This window comes from Cydia strobilella, chromosome 3 (genome assembly GCF_947568885.1).
Source record: "Cydia strobilella chromosome 3, ilCydStro3.1, whole genome shotgun sequence".
Lineage (NCBI taxonomy): Eukaryota > Metazoa > Arthropoda > Insecta > Lepidoptera > Tortricidae > Cydia > Cydia strobilella.
Genome location: NC_086043.1, coordinates 20,262,588 through 20,276,575, shown reverse-complemented (window position 1 = coordinate 20,276,575; position 13,988 = coordinate 20,262,588). Strand labels below are relative to the sequence as shown.

At 37.4% G+C, this 13,988-nt stretch overlaps 3 protein-coding genes across 4 annotated transcripts in view; all 3 read right to left on the bottom strand.

Moving 5' to 3' along the window:
- The window catches only part of LOC134756070 (solute carrier organic anion transporter family member 74D-like), a 72,270-nt gene extending 64,903 nt beyond the window's left edge, over positions 1 to 7,367 (bottom strand). Inside the window, exon 1 of the mRNA XM_063692875.1 lies at positions 6,998 to 7,367. The gene's annotated coding sequence lies outside the window, so the exon portion shown is untranslated. The remainder of the gene's footprint in view (positions 1 to 6,997) is intronic.
- On the bottom strand, positions 86 to 1,105 carry LOC134756083 (uncharacterized). Its single transcript, XM_063692892.1, has 2 exons — positions 749 to 1,105; positions 86 to 675 (listed from the first exon to the last, which is right to left on the bottom strand). The coding sequence occupies exons 1-2, from the start codon at positions 891 to 893 to the stop codon at positions 107 to 109; spliced, it is 714 nt and encodes a 237-aa protein (XP_063548962.1). The 5' UTR covers positions 894 to 1,105; the 3' UTR covers positions 86 to 106.
- A 794-nt stretch (positions 7,368 to 8,161) lies between the features above and the next one.
- On the bottom strand, positions 8,162 to 13,149 carry LOC134756081 (deoxynucleoside kinase-like). 2 transcript variants are annotated; one of them, XM_063692888.1, is made up of 5 exons: positions 13,008 to 13,149; positions 12,601 to 12,785; positions 12,110 to 12,362; positions 10,712 to 10,866; positions 8,162 to 9,451 (listed from the first exon to the last, which is right to left on the bottom strand). In XM_063692888.1, the coding sequence occupies exons 1-5, from the start codon at positions 13,042 to 13,044 to the stop codon at positions 9,275 to 9,277; spliced, it is 807 nt and encodes a 268-aa protein (XP_063548958.1). In that variant the 5' UTR covers positions 13,045 to 13,149; the 3' UTR covers positions 8,162 to 9,274. The 2 variants fall into 2 exon arrangements, with proteins under 2 accessions (XP_063548958.1, XP_063548959.1); XM_063692889.1 differs by having other exon boundaries at positions 12,601 to 12,779.
- Between the last annotated feature and the right edge of the window lie 839 nt (positions 13,150 to 13,988).

The window sequence follows — 13,988 nt, the reverse complement described above, 5'->3', positions numbered from 1 at the left end:
CATATATGTTTAAAATTAAATCACTATGGCAAGTGACATCACATCTCCATCCATCCACGCACAAGATTTTAATTCAACTAGTGTCTATAGTTAATTTATTCAAAACTTAGATCATATTTAAAGGAGTTTTGTCGTCCATATCACTTTTCTTCTGAACAATCTGTTGCAAATCATGTTCCTGGACAACAGCGAATATTTTACTCTTCGCCACGTTCAGGTGGTATGGAGAAAAGGTTTTTAACGTGGCTCCTATGCTCAGAAGGAAAGAGTCCACCGGGTCACAGGGGTCAAACTCCGAGAGCCCCGCCGTACTCGGCTCCCCAATACTTGCAGAAGGATTCTCTACCTCAACCTCCTCGTATTTCTTCTTCTTTCTCTTTTTCTTAATACCAGACTTCTTACCTTTCGCCTTTATTGGTTTTTCGTCATTAGAATCATCTGTATTATGATCAGGGATGTCTGGATCGTCCTCCACATCGCAGTCCCTTTGGTTCTTTTCATCCCACGAAAACTCGCCGTTCTGTATCAAAATATTCCTGTAAAATGGCCTCATGAAGGCAAGGTCGCTTTCGTACTTGTACAGCTTCACTCGCTTACCGGAGCTGCTTAGTGTTTTCCTCAATATACGGCGATTAATGTCTCTGATGTTGATCCACCTCGCCTTGCACACGGCCGCTATAAAAAAGAATACGACCGTAAGCGTTGCGTCGTAACTTATAAACGAATTCAACTCAAATCGTAAACTCACCGGGCCGCTTGAGTTCATCGCCTATCTTCTGCCAGACGACTTCCCTGGCATTAAAGTCCATGTACTGGGGGTTATTGTGGTCGTAGAGCACTGTATTCTCACTGACCAAGCCAATGAGTTTTAAATCTAGTTTTTCGTTGAACATATTGAGGTTACGCGGAGGAGCGTTTAGAACAGACTGGCGCGCGGGGCGGCAACGTGCGCCGCGGTCGTGTCGCGAGGGTCGTTCGGTAGCCGATCGATTCTCCCTCGCACCGCAACGGCGATGGCGGCCTGGCAAGCTGGCAACGTCGAGATCGAATCGGATTCGTCGGGTCTTCGTCGGATCTTTACTACTTTTATTTACATCTAACGGTAAACGATATAATTGTGACGTTTTCAACCAAAAGGAACCACATTGTCGCTTGTTGATAAGGTTGATTTCTAATTGAAGCTATATGAAAATAGCGCCTTACTGACAAGCGACAATAAGTACCCTTTTGGTTGAAAATGGCACAATTTGTTAGATAATTTAATAATATAGAGTTCCCTATTCTCTACAATACTAGCGCAATTTCGACGTACTTATGTCCTATAAAATCTTCCACTGAGTTACAAAAAAGTATGGTATTTTCGTAACGACGGAAAATTACATAATATTTTCCGTCGGGACAAGTTGTGATTTCAAGCCAACCAAATTTTATCCAAATTTATCTAAAAAATTCGACAACAAAATAAAAATATTGCTTCACGAAATTTTTGGCACTGACAGCGCATTAATTAAGTTGTAGAAATAGTCTAACAAAAACGTTATATCTGATAAGGAGATTTATAAGCCGTAAAAATAGGGAATTTAAATGTTAATGAACATCCCACTTCTGCTAAATGTTTAGCATTTTCCGGTTCGAGAACAATCCTTAAATAGTGCAACCAATCAGGCTGTCTGATTGGTAATATTGATATAGATTGACATTATACTAATGGTAAATGACGAACTGATCACCCTTTTCGCAAAGTTGTTGCGTCTATTCAATCAGTCATATTGATGTTGATTGATAGAAGTGTTCTTATAAGGAGCACTCTGGAACGGTCAATAATAAGTTGTGTCCGACCGAAGTTTCGGTTTCGGCACACAAAATTTTTTTTCTCAAAAATGCACGGCAAAGTCGACGTTGCCGGTTAAAAAGTAGGTCGTGAAGTGCATAGTTTATGGTCAGTCAAAGAATTAAAAAGTTAAAAACATTGCAGTCTCGATTTCAAGACTGCAATGTTGCATACAAATTCCATTATTTGTCGAATTCCAAACTTTTAAAAAGTTGAAGTCGCCATATCAAATGAAGGCATAGGTCCATTAAACAGCCAAACAGATGATCAGTACTTATTATTATAATGTTGGTACCGCGACTATTTACGTGTCTCGAGTAGGTTGGCGTATTTTCAGCAGAAAAATACACTTCTATTTTTGATTAAAAAATAAAACGGCGGCAAAGCAAATCTTTTTATTTTTTTCTGTGAAAATATATACATAAGAACGTTGCTTTTGTAAAATATTTCTATTATATTTGTATTTATTGCGCCATTTTTGAGAAAAGCACTATATATGACTCGGCTGGAAGGCTACTTGCTGGCTTCGGATTCAATTAAACGGACTCCCAAGGTCGTCCGTTTAAAACGAATCCTCAGCCAGCAAGTAGCTACTTCCGAGCCTCGTCAATAATGTACTAAAGACCAACTAAGAGCAGTTTTCTCTTAGTTGACGTTAAGTTATTACAACAATTACGATCTTATCAAAGAAAGCTGATTACCTAAACAATAAGTGTATCTGTGATTGAACTAATAAAGTAGGTATTGATTAATCCTAACAATTGTATACCTTGCAGTAGTTATAGTAGTAGTACCGGATCCTAGGATAAGACTTGCGGGCAGTTTAGGCACACAAAACTTTTTAGAAGCTCTATATTTACGATACCTATTCTAGAAATGATGTGCCTTTAAACTTTAATTCAGAACATGACTGGTAAACCTCTATACATGGATACAGAATCCTGTAATAAAAATGTATAATATGACTAGCGACCCGCCCCGGCTTCGCACGGGTAGTTAAACTAATTTACACGAAACCTTTACAAATTATACATATAAACCTTCCTCTTGAATCACTCTATCTATTAAAAAAAACCGCATCTCGTTGCGTAGCTTTAAAGATCTAAGCATACATAGGCACAGACGGACAGACAGCGGAAAGCGACTTTGTTTTATACTATTTAGTGATAGGTAGGGAAAGTTCGGGGGACTTGCCAAGGTGAAAAATGTACCAAAATAATCCTTATTTTATTAGTTGAGACATCAACTCACGATACCTTCGGACGTGGCACGTGCATACTAAAAAAGAAATATAGTGAACACGGCACTTTTTTGGGCACATTTTTTTTTTCTTTTGAACTCCCCCTACATATCAAAAATTACATATCTTACATATTCCCCTACATAACTTATGTGCCTTATGTGAGGCTTCCGAATAAAATCATATCGGTAGCGCAAAAATTATAAATAAATTCTGCCGTTGTCCCATCATATCAGTGGACTTCTCCAAGGCTTTTTGGAAGTTGGAAGTTCCTTTGAACCTAGTCAAAACGAGGTCAAAATCACTATTAATATGATAAGTGCAATAGTAACTCTGTCTGTTTGCTACTTCTTCACGCTGAAACCGCTAAACCGAATTAGATGAAATTTGGTATGAAGATAATATGAGGCCCGGGGAAGGAGACAGTTTTATCATCATCATCATCATTCTACGCAGACGAAGTCGCGGGCAGGAGCTAGTATGCAATAATTTTAACAAAAGTCAAAGTAGCTCATAAATTAAATGGCCGAGCCCTAACAACAGAACCCGAATTAAATATATCGGAAATAATCGATAGCGTACAGAAGAAATTTAAGAAAGTAAATCCTGTATTGGGTTACCGGGTTAATGCATGCACTCGGCTCATTCTTAAAAATATCACTGGTATACGTATTTATAATTTCCGGTAATTGGAACCTCGCGTGAGTAGGAAGAAATGTGCCCAAACCATCACACATTTATTAAACTTATTAACATATGAAATGAATAAATATTATCTTATCTTATATACGTTTTAAGACTAGTAAAGTTTATGGGATCAATGAAATTTCGCTGGCAAGTTTTTTCTTGTGCCCGACCGAACGAAGTCTCTCGAGTTTAGGTATTAGCCAAATATAAGGCCTCGACTAACACGATTTTAGATAATTACCGGCTAAGTACAGTCGCCATCAGATATATCGGAGCGGCCGAGGTGCTCACAAATATCTGAACACGCCTCTATTGTCATGGCGCTAGGTGCGTGTCAGATATTTTCTCCGATATATCTGATGGTGACTGTACTATTTAGGAGCAACGAATTCAATCGATCGCACGGTGACGTTTGTAGGAAAAGAGATATGGTCCGAGATCATAGACATAGTATAGTAGTTATAGACATGAAACCGAGCGACCAGGGGTAAGAGAAAGACATATTCATGTATTGACAGGTTCATGTATGGCAGCATAATCCTTTTTCTCTTTCACTCTTATAAATTTCGGTATTTCGCCATCGCCTTCTACCTATGCTGCCATAACCCGACCATGAAAAAAAACCCGGTCGGTGATAAGAACAAAGCATGGCACTATTATCTCTTTCCTCTTATAGGAATCGCAATAAGAATATCTTTCTCTATCAAAGAGTGTCAGGCCCTTGTCCGGGATATTGGTTTTGACAGAAAGCCCTTCAAAACTTCGGTAGAAGCCAAATCGTAGAAGTAGATGCTTACAGTATTTCATCATATAATATGATGAAAACGTGACAGATTGAGCCGGCTCTCGCCTCTATACCAGCATCGGATTTAAACTAAATTCTGGCAACAACAAATATTTGTGTTGTGAACACAAAAGCCTTTCAGACCGCATTTATGGTTTTTTTTAATGATATTATTATATGAGGCAACAAACTAAGCATTTACTCCCCCGTGGACACCTGTAACACCGGAGGGGTTGCAAGTGCATTGGCGTCCTTTAAGATGGGAGTACGCTTGTATCGGTCCAGAAATACAGCGGGTGAGTCGATTCCAGTTTAGCTAAAGTATATCTATAGGGTACATCAAAAATTGTCGACTGGTAACAGTGGTAACTGACACTAAAGTCTTAGACTACTTACACAAGTAAGATCTGCAGATTACCAAGGGAACTGAAGTCAAAGGGCCCGTATCCCAAGTAAGTACAGTCAAGGGCATAAATATATATTCATACCCAAAGTTTCAAAACTATGTGTACGCTCTTACACCTTAGACAAAGTCTTGTTCACATATTTTTGAGCCATTTGTCTGGATCGATATTTTTGCCTTCGACTGTACATAAAAATGATTAATTAAGAAGCAAGTGTCAATAAAAAGTCGAGGACAGGTTAACACTTCACGCTTTCTGCCCGTAGGAAAGTGAAAAAGTGGGCGAGAAGTGAGGTAATACGCCGTAAACTAGCACCGCTCACCCGGCCGCGCTCACTTTCGTTGTGACAACCAGTCTAGCACAGATAATATAATCAGAATATTAACATTTAACAGATCTGTGGCAGGTGTGGAGCGATTTAGCTGTGGGTCAGCAGCAACAGCCTCCTTAGGGCGCTGTGTGGGCGTTTCGACTGTCCCAGAACTAAATACTGGGTTGAGGTTGTCATTGGCAGGGCAAAGTAACATAGTTATTAAGTATTGCGGGTTACTAACCTAAATATGGATCATGTAAACCGGTCAGAAATAAAGCATTTTTATTTATTATTTATTTAGCGATATACGACCCAGTTATGCCGGGGCCAAACTAACGGGAAATACCGTTGATTATCCCGATAATCCCAGTGCGGCCGTATGAAAAGTGTCCATTATCGCAATAATCAACGGCGCTACCCGTTAGTGTGGCCCAGGCATTAGAAGACAGCGGGTTTCCCTGGGAAAGGAAGGTGCGAGAACTATGTAAAAGTCGCAATGTACTTTCAAAAGGTTTCAATGCTGATCGCTAACTGCAGCGAGGCAAATGAGGCAATCGTCTCACGAATAAGGATTCTAAAGATCATGGGAAATTTTGGAGATTTATTTATATCTATCTACTATCTACATATTTATTGATACCTAAGTAAAAGTGCGGAAAAAGGGTTGGATCTTAAAACAAGTCGCCTTGTTTGAGGATAACTGACCATGTGGGGGGCTTTTTTGGATTGTTTTTAGGGTTCCGTACCCAAAGGGTAAAAACGGAACCCTATTACTAAGACTCCTCTGTCCGTCTGTCTGTCACCAGCCTGTATCTCATCAACCGTGATAGCTATTTATAAATTTTTAGAGATGATGTATTTCTGTTGCCTCTATAACAACAAATACTAAAAAGTATGGAACCCTCGGTGGGCGAGTCCGACTCGCACTTATAGAAGTTGCGAGAACTCCAAAGATTAAACCAATAAGATTCTTATAAGCATTATATTGTGTTTTCCTAATCAGAACCCAATTTATCCTCTAATTCTATTAAATAGCTATACATATAAAACATGTATTTTTTTAACAATACTTGAAAATATAGACTTTTTTGCTAATTTTTGTATTTGTCATGTGTTTGTCTGTGATGTTCATAACAATTATTTGTTTTTAGGTTTTTCCAACCACGTCAAAAATACTATACAACATTCTCCTCACGTGTGAAAGTCAACACCGACATTGGCAAATTCACCCTGTGCAAAATTGCAGGGAGTATAAGCCAGATAAGAAAAAAAAAACAGACCTAAGTCCACTTGCTAGAAGCAAAATTATATTTTTCATAAAGTCTGCACCATACACCGGCAAGAAACAAAGCCACGCTCCTACTCAATGATTTTGTTTCTGGAATTTAAAGTTATCTTCAAATGGCTGAATATTATCTACAAAAGCCACCCAACAATAATGATCTACTGCCAGTATCCATTAAAGACACATATACATACAAAGCTCACTTGAAGATAAGTTTTAAACAACCAAAAAGTAATTAGGAGATTTGTCATATGGTTTATTACCATTGCTGGTGCTTAGTTATTACATTAAGATAGGATTGTTTGGGGTTTTTTGTTGTTCAGAATGGGCATTCAAACCTTTTCAAAATATTAGCTTTCAATTAACTTTATACATGAGTGTACATTTAAAACATCATGTTTATGTTGTAATAAGCGTGGTGATACAAACAGTAGTAATAAGAAATTTACTTACTTTTAACGTGTACAGCTCACGGGAACTTCTGTCGATAAGTGGTTACATTACAACACTTTTACTTTCATTATTATTGTCTAATAGATCTTTAACGTGAACACCAAACGGACCTTCGGATCACCACAAATGTTGATATAACAATAACGAGAATACTAATAAGAATAACCCACGAATTTGCTTCTAAATCTAATAAATTTGCAACTAGATTGTAGTTAGCGGATAGCACTTCGCTTAGTGCCGCGTTAGTAACAAACTCATTGCCACAACAAGAACTCATTACAATTCAACTACAATAAATACATTTTAAGAAATAAGTATTATGGACTAGAAGTGATTAACTAATTTAATTTATTAATTTAAGATTGTTACTGGCTTACTGGCCTAAATATCGTTCGGCAGCAATCATTCAGTAAACACGAAAGAAAGTTTTTCCCTTGTCTAATGTCATTTGAATTAAGTCATTTTGGCCAATAATAAAAGACCTATTATTTTTTTACTTAGTGTGGATTGGTTAAAATGATAAAGTTTAGAATAATAAAAGAAAAATATTTTTCTTACAAATATTGACATTAATGTTAGTGTTGCCTATTTAAAAAAAAATGTATCAAGCTACTGTTAGGCCATAACACATCATCGCATCGCACCAAGGTCATTGTGCGACGTACCCATAAGCAAGAGCGAGAAAGCGATATCTCTTTCTCGCTCTTACTTATGGGTACATCGCACAATGACCTTGGTGCGGTGCGATGGTGTGTTAAGGCCGTTACACATGCTGATTACTAGCACGAAAGCATGCCAATATTGAGCAATTGCTACTTAGTAGCATGTGTGTCTAAACATTGCTAATAATGAGCATGCTCATTTCGAGTTTGCTCAAAAATCGACGGTCGTGCGATTTTTGGGCATGCTACCTGCAGCGCGGGTGAACAGGTTTGCTTATTGAGCATGCTAGCTAGATTATTCTTATATTAAAAAGCTAGCAAAAGGATTATTTTATACATTTCCATGCGGATGGCTGTTTGATTTTTCATATTCGAACTGGTGTGAAGTGTCAATGTATAGTTTTATTTATGATTCCGATTTAGGCCACAAGATGACAGACCCTCCAACGCGCACAGCCCCATATTGTTCAGGAAATAAATTATAGTAATTATACGAGTTAAATGATCAGTAGAAATTTATTTGTTTATAAATTACATAAATATAAACTGCATATTTGGCAAAACTCAATTATGCTATTTGTGATTCTTTAAAAATTCTACAAACAAATTTCTCTGCAAATAGACATATTTGCTTCAGTCATAAAGTTCTATTACTATCTTTATTTTTACAGCCGTTTAAGGCAGTTAAATGGACATATTAAATGCAATATGTTAAGTTAAGGAATTTTATACCTTACACAAAAATCAATAGTATTATGTACACAATCAATGTACATAGTCATAACATAATGTTACTCAAATATGTTATTACTTACAGTCTAGTAATAATTAATAATACTTAGAAACTGGAGGTCACACTAGGCAGGTCATTAAAGTTTATTTAATAAAGATATAAATAAGGCAATATTTAATTGGTACATAATGTCTGTGAAATACGTCATCTCGCCATCATATGCTGCTTCAGCAGTCTAATTGCAAGGAATATTATCTATTATGTCATTTAAATTAAACTGCTTGAATGCTGAATGACTGCTTAATATCTACAAACACACTCTGGACCCGTGTATGTCCTTAAACTACGTCCAAAAGAGAGGTATGGGCACTGTGAATGACATCTCGCTTTGTGTGGTAGGGCACAGGACAGCGGATGTCATTCCAGATCTAGAGCAGAGCCCAACTGGGGAGGTACCTCCACCTTACAGAAAACCGCAGCCAAATAACACTAGACCCTACTAATAGTGTTGTGTTCCTGCCGGTGAGTAAGGTTGCCAGAGCTCAAGGGAGAGGAGTGTTAGGGTCGGCAACGCGCATGTAACTCCTCTGGAGTTGCAGGCGTACATAGGCTACGGAGACTGCTTAACATCAGGCGGGCCGTATGCTTGTTTGCCACCGACGTAGTATAAAAAAAAACAATTTTATTAAGAATGTGAAAATTTAAGAAACCTTTTGGAATCTTTATCACATTTGAAATTAGCCGCAACAGGGTAAAGTCAGTGCCTTAAATAGATAGCCTGGATTAACTATTTTTTACCAAAGAACTTAGGTAAAATCAAGAACACACAATTAAAATCTAAATTATAAAAATAAAAGCAACCTTAGCAAGGTTAAGTCTATGTTACAGTCTAATTTGTGGAACAATCTTGATAGGCGAGCTAGTGATGGGCTTCTTAGGGCTGAGCTTGTTCGGGGACCGCATCACTACATCCACGGCCTTCCTCAAGATTTGGTGTTCGGATCTCTTGTATTCCTCAGTTATTTGAGATAAGTCTAAGTCTGCATCTATAACCAGGACCTGAAAGTTTAGAGCAATTGTTAGAAACATTCTGTTGAAAATGCCATCGTAAACTTGCGTATTATTGTTCAGAAAATTATTTATCATTACAATTCATCAATTAAAGCATGCTAAACATGGTTGCTTTCACTTGTGATTCTCTACCCTCACTTTCCACAGACATCCATCAGTAAAAAGAGAATTTAAATTCAGTTCTAGATTTTATTCAATTTATTGAGTATTCTCTATCTCAGCCATTCTCAAAGTGTGCTGCGCAGAGCCCTAGGGCTCCGTAAAGCCTCTGTGGGGGCTACGTGAGAATACTTGAAATACTTAGCTACAGTTAAACTACAGTTGTATAGAAGAGTTTCTACACTCTTATTTTCATCTGGGGCTCCGTCAAATATTTTGGTTTCCAAAAAAAAACCGACCGCTGCTCTATCTAATTAAATACTTTCAAGTTATCCTTTATGTGGGAATATAAAATTATTATATGTGCACATGCAAATGCACTAGAGTCGGTTATTTGAGTCATTGGCAATGTCATTCAGATATGAATAGGTAATAACTGCCCATAATATTGATAACAATCCACTCCAACTCAATCTGTACAGACTTGTTAACAGACTATATCTGACTGAGGGAACTTTTAGATGTAACAAATGGTTCCAAATTAAAAAACAAAACAACTGTTTCTGGGTCTTCTTCTTGCCATTTCATTTGGGGTCGGCCCTCTAAATACGTGTCCGCCATTTGGCTCTGTCAAAGTAGGTTGTTGTTATTTTTAGCAACTGTTTCTCCAGAAATACAAAAATATTCAAATTCAAATGTTTAAAAATACAAAGAATTTTGTATTTGGCTCTGTCAAAGTAGGTTGCTGGTATTTTTAGCAACTGTTTCTCCAGGTTTCTCCACCAGGTGGCTTTTGGGCGTCCTGGTGGTTGCTTGCCTATGTCAATTTCAAGAGCAATTTTTACCGGATGATCTTTTTCTCGACGCATTACATGCCCGTCACAACCATGTTGGGTACTATGTTGTGATGTCCTTTGACCATTTTTCAATTTTGTCTCGGAGCATGTGGCCAGTCTACTTCCACTTTAGTTTCTTCAGTGTGGTTTAACGTCGATTATTTTTGTTCTCTTTCTAATGTCCTCCAGTTCTCTCCATCTCTAAGTTTTATATTTAACATGCTTCTTTCCATACTATTTTGACAGTTAGGGCCCATGTTTGACATCCATATGTAAAATATAATCTATACAGAAATAAATTGTTTATACTTACTGGGGCAGGGCACTCAGCATGAGTCCTGTTGACCAGCCAGTCTTCATGCAGGGTGTGAAGGTCTTCTAAATATGACAGCGGGACACACTGCTCCTCGGAGCGAGCTCGCTGCTTTATCCTTTCGTGGGCAATCACTGGGTTTGTTTTGAGGTAGACTGGAAAAATCATTATAGGGATAAATAGAAAGATCCAATGATAAACAAGATTTAGACAAGCACAGTGCAAATTCTACTCAAAACTGAAAACTTTGACAAAATGATTCTGGAGACAGGCATTAGCAGTTGTTGCGACTGCCTGCCTGCTTTACAAATAATAAATAAATACAATATCAAGGAATTATGTCACAAAGTTTACCATTATCTTTGTTTGTGTGCTAAGTTGAGTCATGAAACTAGAGTTGAACTCCATGCTGTTTTCATGCAAAGTAGGTAGGTAGGTAAGTCATTGCGCTAGTTTCCGTCCAGCTCTAGTTTTCGTCCACTTGACGAAATTTGAATATAAACCTACCTTGCCGCACAAATTTGGACTTATTGCAATCCTTAATGTCTAAACAATATATCTGTCTACATAAAAATGATATTTCGCAAGTAGCTAATTAAATATGAACTATATTATTTGCTACTCCGTCAAGTGGACTAAAACTAGCACAATGACCTTATGTCAAGTATTGAGCTCATCTCAGAAAGAAGCGTGTTAAACATTAAACTCAAGGATAGAGTGAAATTGTCCATAATTAGAGCCAGATCAAAGTGTGGGAGAGTAGTTAAAAAGGTCAAGCAACAGAAGTGGCGGTGGACCGGTCACATCATCAGAGAAGGGCTAGAAAAGTGGACAAGAGACCTTATAGAGTGGTACCCAAGGGGGCACAAAAGGAAGAGAGGAAAGCCTACTCGTAGATGGTCGGATGACTTAAAAAGGATAGGCGGAGTGGACTGGACCAGGAAAGCAAGAGACTGGGATACCTGGAAGGACTTGGAGGCCTATGTCGGAGGACAAGCTGAAGTTGTCGATGGGAACTAGAAAATAGTAAATAGTAATATATATATAATTATAGAGAAAAATAAGGTATATTTAAGTAGATTGTTACAAAACTTCAGAAATAAAGGCTATTTTTATTTTTTATTTTTATTATTGAGCTCATAGAGTGAGATATATGGAGGTCAGTCTATAAATTACTTTCAAGCAAAGAATAGCCATAATCTGACCTGAGAGGTAATTTATATATTTTATTCCTTTGGAATGAATATTGAAAATATATGAAATGAAATATAAAATTAAGGTCAATACATAATGATTAAAAAAATATCAGAATTTGCACCTAAAAAAACAAACCTTAAATTATATTTAAAAAAAAAACTACAATTAAAATTGAAAATTACAATAACATTAGCCACTTACCGATTAGATCAGCTTGAATAGGGATCTCAGTATGAATAAACCGGAACCACTCATCCAGCACCGAGAACTGGGCCGGGTGCAGAGTTCCACTTCTGTACATATGCTCCACAAAGCAGTACCTTGCACTGTACAGTGACCGCTCCATTAGCTTCACTGGGGTCGCTGTGGGTCTCCGGTGCATGTCCAACATGGTCAGGGACACATAGGCTTGGAAAGCCATTGCCCATTTTGTGGGGTCTTTGTACATGAGATCCTTGAAATAATAATTAAAAAAATACTTAAATACGCTCAAAACGATAATAGTTAAGTGAAAATTAGTGTTCAAGTATTTTTAGGTATATTTTTCATGGCCCCATTTGTTTATGTAAAGAATGTAGATAGTATTCGAGGTCATCAGGTAGACAGGTACAGTATTGCAGATTCAGCTAACTACACCTACGTAGTTTTATTAGTGACAGTTGTATTAATAATGAAATCTTAAAATTACTTACCAATAAGTTCCATCCTCGGAGATTGCGCCACTCCTCCACTGGCTCGGTCAAAAGCGTTATATCTTCAAACTGGCGAAAATGTTCCAGAAATGTCGTTTTACCACTACCAATATTACCTTCCACGAACACCGTGAAGGGTTTTTTATTGGCAGTACTCATTTTGTAATAACGTCTTTGAGCTTGAGCTGCAAAATATAACAAAACAGATGATTCACTTGACCAGACGCAGACCGCTACTTACTACTTCTACTAGGCCCGTTTCCCGCCTAATTTGCCCGCCTTTTAGCCCGTCATTGTAGCTTGCCAATGACCCAACAGAACAGAATTTTGTCTATGTCCTAAATTTTCAACCCAATCAAAATTTATCAAAACAATGCAAACATAACCTTTATTTATATTTAATTTACCTTTATAAGATAACAAACGAATATACCGCCTTAACATTGTAATTTCACAATATTTTCATAAAATTCTAACATTTTTTTAGTGATGAATTCACAATAATATTGAAAAAATTCTCTTCGAAACAACGCAGAAAATGTACGTCGCGTGAAAATGTCTGCGTAAAAGTTCCGTTCCATGCAAAATTTATTCAAAACATGGAAATGAAAGAAAAGATCAGTTGTACCAACATACCAACATACAACCAATAACGTTGCGTTGTTTATGGCCGCGTGAAAATATACTCTGGCAAACCAAATTTGCCAGTGAATAAGAACAACAAAAAAATATTCTCATCCCTTTCTTTTGGGTGCTAGTACTAGCGTAAGATGAAGACAGTATGATTCTCTTTGTCTATGTTTTAAAAGAGAATTGGCTAAATTATTGTCCGTAAAATAACTTAGTCAGTAGAAAAACGCGCGAAATTCTAATTTTCTATAGTCTCCAGTCTCCACACTCGTGCGCGAATCGCAACACGAAGGCTGGAGCGGGCTTATGCAAAACTGAGTTGTTAGTTATAGTTTGGCAAACACAAATTGTCAGTCAGTAAAAACCAGGAAAATTATACTCATCTGTTTCTTTTAAGTGCTAGTACTAGCAAAACAAAGACAGTATGATTCTCTCTGTCTATGTAAAAAATATACAGTATTATAGATATATAGTTGATCAAGCAAATCTTGTCAGTAGAAAAAGGCGTCAAATTTGAAAAATGTAGGGGCGAAGGGTTATCTTCTTCTTCTTTTAAAATTATGGCTTCAGCCCAGTGGGACTATTTCGCCAGTGTCAAGGTATTAAGAGGTTTACAAACGACAAAAATTTGTACGGTTGTACAAGACAGTGTACGGTGATTTGTTAGCTCTTGTAAATCGATAGCTAGACTTTACAAGAAGCACGTGGACTACCGGCCGTTAACTCCAAGATGGTGGTTAAACGCGCTTCAAAATTAA

Bases quoted from the DNA above. Each gene is read 5' to 3' on its own strand.
- LOC134756083 (XM_063692892.1), bottom strand. From the start codon at position 893: ATGTTCAACGAAAAACTAGATTTAAAACTCATTGGCTTGGTCAGTGAG. The intron at 676-748 runs GTGAGTTTACGA...TCTTTTTTATAG, and splicing joins CGATGAACTCAAGCGGCCCG to CGGCCGTGTGCAAGGCGAGG.
- LOC134756081 (XM_063692888.1), bottom strand. From the start codon at position 13,044: ATGTTAAGGCGGTATATTCGTTTGTTATCTTATAAAG. The intron at 12,363-12,600 runs GTAAGTAATTTT...TATTATTTCAAG, and splicing joins TCCGAGGATGGAACTTATTG to GATCTCATGTACAAAGACCC. The intron at 9,452-10,711 runs GTAAGTATAAAC...CTAAACTTTCAG, and splicing joins ATGCTGAGTGCCCTGCCCCA to GTCCTGGTTATAGATGCAGA.